General features: G+C 43.0%; 1 protein-coding gene across 2 annotated transcripts in view; it reads right to left on the reverse strand.

The window, feature by feature from the left end:
• LIFR (LIF receptor subunit alpha) overlaps positions 1-12,221 on the reverse strand; it is a 114,105-nt gene that overhangs the window by 31,845 nt on the left and 70,039 nt on the right. For both annotated transcript variants that reach the window (XM_075588493.1, XM_075588496.1), the window contains exons 7-10: positions 11,890-12,150; positions 9,017-9,146; positions 2,301-2,467; positions 1,512-1,660 (exon numbers count right to left, since the gene is read on the reverse strand). In XM_075588493.1, the coding sequence (XP_075444608.1) occupies positions 1,512-1,660; positions 2,301-2,467; positions 9,017-9,146; positions 11,890-12,150 (707 nt within the window). The remainder of the gene's footprint in view (positions 1-1,511; positions 1,661-2,300; positions 2,468-9,016; positions 9,147-11,889; positions 12,151-12,221) is intronic.

A 12,221-nucleotide genomic window follows, 5' to 3' on the forward strand; every position in this document is an offset into this window, starting at 1 on the left:
CATGTTGAAATGTAGCATGTTCCCCATACAGTTTTAAGGCAGCCAGTAATGTGATTTATGTGTAATCATTTCTCTGCAGGCAGACACAGTAATTCACTTAGCTGAGCTGCCTGCATAGAAATGCTGGGTTGTGATAAAGGGCTGGGGGAGGCAGAGTGCTGGAAGAAATGGTGAGCAGGGAAGGGGTGAGTATCAGGTCTTTGCTATCAGCGGGATAGATACTTTGTTCCCCGAAGACACCGAGGCCCCTACACAGCGGGAGGTACAACACTTTCCAAGGGGACCGTTCGCCGGGTCTGAGCCCCGTAGGCATGATTCCCATTGGCAAGTTTGAATTCCCCATTTTCCAGCAGCGCTGTCATCCAGGGGCGGTCCTGAGCTCCTGAGCTGGCCCCTCTTCCCCATTGGTGCAGCCGGGCGAGCCCTCATCTTCTGATTATCTGCACCATCACGATCCGAGCTGTGATTGGTCGGCGGCTCCTGCTCCATGAAAAGTATAGCCACCGAGGGTTATGTAAGGAGAGCGGCAGAATCAGGGAACAGACAAGCAGAGAATATCTTTGGAGCCGATTGGAGACATGGCTGGCGGGAGATTTGAAAGGGCTTTGTGAAGAATAGTACTTCTCTCAGCGGAGAAGCGCCTGAGAACCACGGGACATGAAGCGGACAGGATAAGTCTTCTGAAACAGGCTTCTGCAACTAGTTGAGACTAGACTTCCCCTCCCACCCCTCCAGTTGGTAAGCCTATATTGGGATTGTGTATTTTGTGTGTTTGCTTGCTTGCCAGAATAAACTTTCGCTTGTTCAATTGTGTCCTGTCTAGTGATAATGATTCCGGTGGAAAGATATTAAAAGTACTGGTCTCCCGTGACAGGCACATACCTGTACAATCTTTATCAAATCTATTCCAAGATTGGACTTTGTGGAATATCATTCTACAGGAAGCGTCAGCCAAACAAAACAAATGAGCAAAGCAAATAATAATGGAGGACAATAGGTGACAAAACAATATAGCAATCAGTGTTCCAACTGAAAAGAAACATACATTTTTCACAGGACGCAATGATGTTTTCTTTTTTGATCTAAAATTAGAGAATCTAATAACATTTGTAAGTGGACTTTAAAAAAAACTTTCACATAGTTCTGCCAATTTAGTTTGTTGTACCAGAGGATGTGATGCTAAACATGACACCTACATTCGAACGTAGTTCTATAGATCAGAACTTTTGCTGCTGTGCCCCCTGTCTTGCCTGCTCCAGTGCGCACGCGCGCCCCCCTTATCTTGATGCGGCGTCAAACAAGTCCTGTAGCCGGCAGAATCAAGGTAAGCCTAGGTTGCAGAGGCCCCACGCGATCCCACTACATTTTATTTAAATGCCTTGGGGGCGAACACAGAGCCTCTGCAACCGTCGCACCCATCCCTCCCCCCCGAAAAATCTTGCACACCCCTGCTATAGCTCATGGCTAGGACTAGCGTTTACATACAATACATGAGTGAGAACATTCTTTACCATTTCAGTTTCTTTTTCGTGAACATTCTGAATTTCAACTTCACATAGAAGTTTTACTGAGGCAAAGTTTCCAGGTAAATTCCATGATATAACAACTTCACTAGGGCTGACATTAAGTATAGTGATCTTCTCAGGAGGCTTTGGATGAACTGCATTTGTAATTAAAAAAATAAACAGGTTTGTGTTAGAAAACTGATATGAAGCTTTGTAAGAGTAAAAGGAGTTTATTAACTGAAGTGTGATGGTCTTAACTTGAAAGGCATATTTCTAAATTTAAGAGAGAAAGGCATCACCTTAAAATGACAAAAGTTGTAAAACAGGTTAAGTAGTAAAAATGAAGAATGGAAGGGGGGGGAGGAAATCACAAAATAAAACTTCAAATACATTAATTGCAATATGATTATAAGAGAGAGAATTATACCCAATTAAGTATAATTACTACAGCATCAGAAAACTGGCATATAGCCGGTGTGACGCCTTTATTCCACTCTGATCACGTGATTGAGGCGTCACTAATGACAGAACGGAAGGTGTCCTTTTTCCTCAGCTAGCCAGATAGCGTCCATACTGCCAAACTGCATATGACCTAGGAACTATGTACCCCGTCCATGTAGTGCCAGACTTATGATGTGGTAGCTATGTCCTGGCAGGGTGGCGGGAGCGAGGCAGGGTGGCAGGAAGGTAGCATTTAGGAATCTGACAAATGAAGTAAAAAGGTGACAAAACCCTCCATCGTATAGTATGACCTGACTGATGTTTACTTTTTGTCGGCAACAATTTTTTACTCACTACTTTCAGATATATTAATGGCGAGAGAAGCTTCCGATTTCCCCAAATCATTAGAAGCTTCCACTGTAAAATTATACAGGTTCTGACTTTGTCTAGTGGCAAAGATACAGTAGAACTGGTCAGTGCTTTCTTCATAGTTATCGCATGAAATGTTAATGCCGGAGGATCTGTAATGAAAAATAAACAGAGGTTTTAAGCGATAAAATAGAACGTTGATATATTAAAAAATGTGCTAATAATTAAATCACAAACATGAAAGAATTTTGCTATAGTAAACAGATTATTTCATTTGTATTAGAGAAGTTGACGTATTGGAATACAAAACAAGGTTAATTAATCGTGAAAACTAATAAAAATTTCAGAGTGCATTAAATAGAAATATCCATGCTGTCCAGTTGGATAGTGCATTGTAAATGAGTACTTCAGTATTAGATGATACCTTTTTTATTTGGACTAGCAATTTACATTATATGACAAGCTTTCAATAATTCTCCTCGCTTCCTCAGGTCTGCAATACTGATTTACAAAATATTCCATGCGTTTAACACATCTGATTCTCAAAGATCCCATGAGTTTAACAAAAAAATGCTGACCTGAGTTAGGCCTCGGCCATGTTGCTTGCTGGCGGAGGCGTGCTGAGGCGCGCTCCCGCTCAGCACTGAGCCCCTACAGCCGCAATTAGAACGGCTTTAGTAGGGGCTCGCTTACGCTTACGCAAGCACGCGGAAGCGTAGGTCTTAGGTCATTTTAAAAATCAAGCGCTTGCCGGAGCGCAGGGCCGGTCACGTGAGCGGTTCACCCAATGAGGGCGAACCAACTCCGTGACGTAACTGGCCCACCCACTGACGGCGCGCAGGGAAAGCACCCGCAAGGCCAGGGAAAGCACCCGCTTTCCCTGAGCCTCAGCGCGCTTCAGCACGCCAGCGGGAAGCTTGGCCGAGGCCTTAGGCTGAGTCCCCGCTGGCGCTGAGCTCGCTTGGCGCTTGGTGCGCTTACCTTCTTCAATGTTGATCAGCACATCCCTTCTCCCGCTGTGCTCATGCGCGTGCACACACGGTCTCCCAAGCGTTCTGCTTAGGGAGACAAGGGAGCGATACTTCTGTGCTGAGAGCAGGATCACATGACCCTGCTCTGACAAATGGGAATAGAGGGGGCGTGTTCTACTCTGCTGTCACACACACAACACAACACTGAATTCAGCAGAGAAGTGGAAAGGGGGTGGGGGGCCCAAACGGACAGAGAGGGGGGCAAACGGACAGAGAGGGGGGCAAACGGAGTGTTGCTGTGGTTGGGGGAGGAGATAGACAGAGAGAGAGAGAGAGAGAGACACAGACAGCCCCAATACAGCCAATGACACACCCCCTCCCGTAATAGCCACGCCCCCCTACTCCAGCTCTAAAAATGTTGCAGGCCAGCGATCGCTCATGCTTGGTGAGCTGGTGACATCACCACTCTCCAAGCATGAGCGAGCTCAGCGGCAGCGGGGCCGCAGCCTTAGAGAGAACGCTCAAAAGCTTGTCTTACAATATCTATTGTTGGTCCTAATAAAAAAGGTATGACCTAATACTTAAGTATTCACAGTGATTTAGAAAATTTAAAGTAGCTTTTACGGTTCTAATGACTTAAGGACTCCGCTGAGTTGGTTAAGTTAACACTGGCGTGCCACATCATCACTACACACAACATATTGACACGCTTTGGTTGCCCATGGGCTGCGATGCAGCGGCATTCACTGGCATTTTGTGGGTTATTCATGAAACTAAAATAGCGCTGATCATTCAAGTCAAGGTATTTTCTGTGTAATAGTGCCGCGATCAACAACATTTCGTGTTAATCTTGAGAAGTTGTATTTTCCAACTGCTATAAATAATATTTTATAGTTCAATGTCAGATAGCTCCTGTGGAAACCTGAAACTTTAATTATATTCTTATTTTTTTATATTATAAAAAATATTTTTTAATAGGTTTTCATGCAAAGTCTGCTTGATTTATAATGTGGCTGCTGTTTTAGAGGACAATAGCGGCGCTTATTCCATATTTTGACTGAATCAGCGGTGTATTTCTTTTGAACCTTTGGGAAAGATGATATTTGTATTTTGTGTGGTCACACTATTTACCTTATAGATGGGGTGGTTTTAAAGCCTATAAAAAGGATTGAAAACATGGGCTATCGTTCCTTATGTAAAGGTGTAATCTTTATTTTTATCTAATGCACTAAATTCCTTGTGATATTTTTGTTGTCGGGTTTATTTATGCTAAACAATGTTAGAATAGCAACTTCATGTGTTTCTCTCTTATTTAAATTTTTACCGGATATATTTTATTATATATTATCTGATTTAATCTGATGGCATCATGATGTGGTCTACTTAGATTTTGCAAAACTTTTGATACGGTTCCACAAAAGATGTTGGTGTACAAAATCAAGCAAATTGGACTCAGTAAAAATATATGCACCTGGATTGAAACTGGTCGAAGGATATACAACAGAGGGTTGTCATAAATGGAACTTTTCAGATTGGGCTAAGATCGTGAGTGGAGCACCTCAGGGATCGGTACTGGGACCCCTGCTTTTCAACTTGTTTATTAATGACCTTCAGGTTGGCATCAAGAGCAATGTCTCCATCTTTGCTGATACAAAATTGTGTAAGATAGGAATCAGAGTATGTAATTTCTCTCCAGAAGGACTTGGAGAGTCTGGAAACTTGGGCAGATAAATGGCAGATGAGGTTTAATACAGATAAATGTAAGGTTATGCATTTGGGAAGAAAGAATAAATAGGCGACTTACAAATTAAATTGAGATATATTGGGGGAATCCTTGGTGGAGAAGGATTTAGGAGTGCTTGTAGACAACAGGGTAAGCAATAGTGCCCAAAGTCATGCAGTAGCTGCAAAGGCAAACAAGATCTTATCTTGCATTAAACGGGCAATGGATGGAAGGGAATGAAACATAAATATGTCCCATTACAAAGCATTAGTAAGACTACACCTTGAATATGGAGTACAATTTTGGGCACCACTCCTTAGACAAGACATTATGGAACTAGAGAGAGTGCAGAGAAGAGCAACCAAATTAATAAAGGGGATTGACAATCTAATTTATGAGAAGAGGGTAGCTAAATTTGATTTATTTACATTAGAAAAGAAGCATCGAAGAGGGGATATGATAACTATATACAAATATATTCGGGGACAGTACAGGGAGCTTTCAAAATAACTTTTCATCCCAAGGGCAGTACAAAGGACTCTAGGACATACCTTAAGGTTGGAGGAAAGGAGATTTCACAAGCAACAAAGAAAAGGGTCCTTTACAGTAAGGGCAGTTAAAATGTGGAATTCATGAGACTGTGATGGCAGATACAATAGATTTGTTTAAAAAAAGTTTAGATATCTTTATATATTAGGAAAGGTATACAGGGAAATATTAAATAAGTAAACATGGGAAGAATGTTGATCCAGGGAATAATCCGATTGCCAATTCTTGGAGTCAGGAAGGAATTAATTTTTTCCCTTATGAGATATCATTGGATGATATGTCACTGGGGTTTTTTGCCTTCCTCTGGATCAATAAGAAAATATAGATATAGGATAAAGTATCTGTTGTCTAAATTTAGCATAGGTTGAACTTGATGGACGTATGTCTTTTTTCAAACTCATCTACTATGTAACTAGGTATATCTCTGCCTGATAAACCACTAAATATTGAAATATGGGACATCACTATTCTAGGTGACATTAATCAATACATTATTTCAAAGATGTCTACATTACATGTTTAATTAAAACAACATATATTCCTATTCTGTTTAAGGGAAGAGGAGATCTGGATAAGGTTCTCTCGCAGACTCTAAAAGTAAAAATAAATATTATTATTGGAATATATTTTGAACACACCAACATATTCCATAGTGTTGTACAACAGGGTTGGATGCCGAAAAAATAATAAGTAACACAGATTATTACGGTAGATCAGGAGGGTCCTGCCCCAAAGGACCTTAGAATCTATAAAGATCTATAAAGAAAGTGGAAACAAAGGTACATGGAGATATGAAGGTTGGTTTGTTTCGGAGATCTGCTTGTTAATTGAAGGAGTTGGTGTCTGGGAAGAAGTAACTTTAATTATGTGACTGTAGTAACTGTCGTAACTGTAATTATGTGAAGGAAGAACTGTGAGAGCAGGTTAATGTGTGAAGATGTAAATGGTTCAATATGCTACTGAAATACTTCACACAACCTAATAATTGGGTAATATTAAAGCAGCAATTCTGCTGCCTTATTGTATTGGTAGTTTGAGCTCACCTACCTCTGTGCTATCATGGACAGTAAAGCTGTGTAGAAAATTCCCTTCCTTTATAATCAATACCGATCCTGGCCCTATTCCCATACAAAATCTCTCACGTCCACACCGTGACCCAAAGTCTCCTTCTAGCCACGCATTGCTGATCACACCAACCTCATCCCCATTACATCTCTCCCTTCCCTACCCTTTTCCTGTGCCCTATGTAACACACGATCTGTCTGCAAAAAACTTACAGCAATACAGAACCTGTTCATTTCCAACTCTCATAACCACCTAGTCAATACAGAAACTTGGCTCACCCCCTCAGACACCACCACTCCTGCCGCACTCTCTTACGGTGATCTGTCCCGCTGCCACACCCCCAGACCAGGGAATAGACAGAGCGGATGAATTGGCCTACTACTTCCCCACGCTGTACATTTCATGTAATTCCCCCATATTCATACCTCTCCTTCTCATCTGTCTCTTTTCCCCTTTTCCTCTTTCCACACTGTTTTTATGGCAATCATCCCACTGGATCTACATCCAAATTTCTTGACAACTTTGCCGCCTGGCTCACATCTCCTCTGCACCGTCTTTGGCACACCAAGCCCCATCCTTACTCACCTTTTTAACCTCTCGCGCACCACTGGCACATTACCATCCTCTTTCAAACATGCACTCGTCGCACCCATTCTCAAGGAACACTCACTTGACTCATCCTCCCACCCTTACTACTGTCCTCTCTCTTCTCCCCTTTGCCTCCAAGCTACTTGAGCGACATGTATACAACAGCCTGGCTCATTTTCTCTCCTCCATCTCCCTGCTTGACTCTTTACAATTTAATTTTTGTTCTCTACACTCCACGGAGACAGCACTAAGAAAAGTCACCAATGACCTACTCAGCGAAATCGAAGGGTCATTTCTGAATACTAATTCTCCTGGATCTCTCTTCTGCCTTCAACACCGTCGACCACTCCCTTCTCTAAATATTCTCCACACCATTGGCTTCCAGGATGCAGCCTTCTCTTGGCTCATGTCCTACCTATCCACCTGCACCTTCAGGGTTGCTTTCTCTGCGGTCTGTCTCAAACTCTTCCCTCGCCCTTTCTGTTGGAGCCCCGCAAGACTCTGTCTTTGGCCCTGTGCTCTTCTCACTCTATATCTCTTCTCTTGGTGAACTAATGCAATCTTTTGACTTCCATTAACCTTACTATGCTGATGACACTCAAATTGACCTCCCCTGACCACATCCCTCTCTGTACCATGTCACCAGCTGTCTCCCTGCAATTTCCACCATTACCTGAAGCTTAACATGTCCAAAACATAATTAATATTCTTTCCCCCTTCCACTGCCATAACTACACCGACACTCTCCCTAATTGTCAATAACAGCACAATCTCCTCAACACCACCAGCCCGCTATCTAGGGGTCATCTTTAACTCTGATCTCGCCTTCATTCCTCACATTCAGTCCCTCAGAGTCCTGCCATCTCCACTTCAGAAATATCGCCAAGATACGCCCTCTTCTCACTCAAGATGCAACTAAAATCCTAATCCACTCACGTCCCGCCTCGATTACTGCAGCCTTCTCCTAGTTGGCATTCCCCTTGTTCGCTTCTCTCAACTCCAATCCATCCAAAATGCTGCTGCTAGACTCATCTACCTCACTCACCACTCCGCATATCCCTAAACTGGCTTCCGATAGCCTCTAGAATGACATTTTGAACCATAATAACGACTTACAAAAAGGTCTCAACGACACTGCCCCCCCCCCACCCTTCCATCTCAGCCCTCATCCACAAATACCAACACGCCCCCTATGTTCTGCCAACAATGTCCACCTTTCCTCCCACCTTATACCTCCTCTCACTCCCGCCTGCAAGACTTCTCCTGTGTGCCTCCTGTCTCTGGAATTCCCCACCACCAGACTCTCCCTCAGCCTTCAGATGTTTAAAAACTCTCTGAAAATTCACCTTTTCAAAAAAGCCTACTCACCAGACCTCGAACACCCTACTCCCCTCCCACCTGATTAGGACCAGCTGTGCAGCTGGACTAATCTCCACCCCATGTAACAATTCTCCCCCCCCCCCCCCCCCAATAATCCTTAATGGCTTGAGGGTCAGGCTGGGCCATACTCAATCTCCAAGAAACAATCTAACCTGAGCCACACATTATCCTACGATGAGCAGCCACCTTACCTTTTGTTTCAACAGTGTCTCTCATTCCCTCTAGATTACAAACTCTCACGAGCAGGGCCCTCATTACCTCTCTGTATCTGTGTGTGCATGTTTGTCCTCACCTGTACGTAACCGCTTATGTTTTTGTAATATACATAACTCTCTATCCCATTGTACCGCGCTGCAGAATATGTTGGCGCTTCACAAATAAACAAAAATAAATTGACACTGTACAGAGTAAATATTAATGGTTACCTCTCATGTAATGTGTAAAATGTATCACGTTCCCCATACAATCCAGTTGATCTGCCGGGGCTCCAGCTACATACGATTTCTTTAAGATTGTGTGTTTCGCAGGTCAAGTTCTGCGGTGTATCTGGAGGGTCTGAATATGTCAACAAAATATTAGTCAGGCTAATATTTCAACAAATACTATGAACATACAGCTCATCTTGTAATTGGATCATTGTTATTTTTAGAAGCTAACGCTCTTAGGCCCGGGCCATAGAGGGGGGGAGCCGTGCTGCACCGCGCTGACGCTGAGGCTCGCCTGCAGAAGCTGTGCGATTCCATGCACATACAGGCGAGCCAGCGTCCGCGATCGGAGGTGGGGGGAGACTGAGGGAGGCGGGGCAGTGACGTCGCTGGGCCAATCGCCCGCGACGTGCCGTGACGTTGACGCAGCCCCGCTCCCATTGGAGGTTTTCAGCCGACAGCGCGCTGAAAAACAACTTGGCGCTCGGCTGAAAACTCCAAAGCCTGAGCACGCCTGCGGACGCTCGCGCGAGCCCCCTCTCAAGGCATCCTCATTGAGGATGCAGGGGCTCAGCGCTGAGCGTCCGCACGCCTCAGCACGGCCTGTCCTTCTATGGACTCGGCCGTAGACTTGTTTCTGAGCTTTGGTTGCATCTGGTTCTTATTACGGAGCCCGCGTAACCAATTCCTACAATTGTTTATCAAATTCTCATACAGAGTGACTCACCATGTCGCAAAGTAGGTTTGTATCCTTTCATGACTTCTTGTGTTCAACGGCCATTGGCAACACAAACATCTGCCAGTGCAAGGCCAGCGTTTCCTACAACAATCCAGCAGGTGTCGCTGGAGCAACACTGCGGCTCCCTGATGTGCACTTCCACTTGGAAGCAGAGATGTGAGAAGCAGCAGAGATTCGCTTCATAGCCCTTTCGATCGAACATTTCAAAAAGGTTTGAAAAATGATGATCAAACCAGAAGTTCTAATGAAATGGGCCAAATAAATTTAAAAAAAAAATGCTATTTATAATAGCAGCTGTGACTTTTTTTTTTATTCATTTTTTTTACTTTTTAGCACAACCGATATTTCAAAAACCAAATTAAATCTGATTTACCCAAAAATACACATGCAAGTTTTTAAAGCTTAAAAATATCTCATTGTGAACTTGTGTGTTAAATCAAAACTTTTATCCCCCCTGAATTGAAATGGGTGAAATCCACAAAGTTTTGCTCAAACGTTCGGGAACATGTTGGCATTGGCACATCCCTAGTTGGAGGGATAGCATTTAAAAAAACACGGCTGTTATTTCAAGCAAACAATCCTGTACTTATAGATCACCAGACAAATACATTTGCATCCTCATCACTGGTGCTGTGCAATTTAAAAAAGAGGGTTGTTCTACCAGTCCATTCCATTCATTCCCTTATGTGAAAGGTACAAACAGAACCTCACTTTCACTGGTACAGAGGCAGGATTGCAACACATATCATGGGACATCCACATTTAAAACAGATTCACTAACGCAGCTCTATGCAACATTTGTAGCTACAAAAATTAGTCAGAGGCAAATGACAGGGGCATGAAAAGGAATATTAAAACAGCAAACAAATATACAAAAAAAAAATTACACGAAGAGATAAAAGAGAAGGGTTTAAGTACCATGGCAGAAAAGGGGTGATAATGGCAAGGACTGTAACAGCTCCATGCCAGTCTGATGTCAAGGTGCTGTAAATCGTTCTCTCAAGCACTACACAGAAACCGAAAAAGCAGTCAAATCAATTGAACCATACATAATTGCCTAATAAGTTTGGATATAGGAGTGCTGGTCACAACCAATTTGTACCTCCCACGAAGGAGGATAATTTACCATGAATGATACGATACCGTATACTTCCACAATCTTTTCAGTAAGGATCTCGTTTTCCTCATCAAAATGAATGTAACACTCCTCATTCTCGCTTGTCTGATGCAGAAGCACTGCCTATCTTAGTAACTAGAGCATGGGTCGCCAACTCCAGTCATCAAGAGCTACCAACAGGTCAGGTTTTCAGGATATCCCTACTTCAGCATTGGTGGCTCAATACGTGTGCTGAAGCAGTTATAGTCTGAAAACCTGACATGTTGCAGCCCCCGAGTTGGCTACTCCTGAACTAGAGGATGGCTGTACTTGTGCCTCCAATGAGGCTTTGTGCAGTGTCTCATCTCCCTTGTCCCTCCCTGCAAACACCTCTGCCCCCTCATTACTCCTCTCCTGCGCAGTGCTGCTCCAGAGATTTTAACCCCCTTACTTTTCAATGCTAAATAAATACAGTATATATATTTATTTTTTTGAGGACCAACGTAGGGGGTCTGATGCATGAAGCGGTTAAACAAACAATAAACAAACAAGTCAATACAGCTGCGAATAGTGCAAGTGTGCTACAAATAAGAGTATGGTGCAATGGTTAAGGTGGTAGCTTAGTTACTAGGTTTAAAGTCAGCTTCTTACACTCTCTAAACATGGATCTTAGACTAATCACTTTTCTTTATTTGCCTCATCTTATCCACCGTGTTTCATTATAGTAGTACTAGTCCTAATAAGTACTGTAGTAATAGTGATAATAATAAAACCAAAAGAAACAAAACCAAAGCTTTGAGGCTCCTCTGGGCTATCAGAAATGTGCTACACCTACAACATTTTGAATGAAGGTGCTATATTAATACCAAAGGATAATTATTATCCCCCTAAAGAGGAACGGACTTTAGCAAGGGAATATTTCACATATATGAATGATAACATTTGCTTACAATACGGCAGATTTAGCAGCATCAATGTGCAGCATCTTTAGAAACAATCTGCTGTACAGATGGGGTACCAAGAGTTCCAGATACTCACATCCCACAAAGATCACTGTCCCTGTAATTATTTCATATCCTTCAGCACAGCACACAACGTTTGTCCCACTCGATAAGGTCATAGACATATTAGTCACTTTAATTGCGCTGCTGTTCCTGCTAAGGTGGATCAGTGGACAATAAAAATATCCATACGATATCATGTTTATACGTTGCCCTTCCGGTGCAACACAGCAAAATGTCATGTTTGAGCCGACAGCCACCACTTGGTCCTCTGGAAAAACATTTGAATAACTGCTGCCTAGAAAACAAAGATGCAATAGTGTTATTGAGCTGCCGACCAACACAATTTGTCGAGGTTCTCTCATATGT

The sequence above is a fragment of the Ascaphus truei genome, chromosome 1 (genome assembly GCF_040206685.1).
Source record: "Ascaphus truei isolate aAscTru1 chromosome 1, aAscTru1.hap1, whole genome shotgun sequence".
Lineage (NCBI taxonomy): Eukaryota > Metazoa > Chordata > Amphibia > Anura > Ascaphidae > Ascaphus > Ascaphus truei.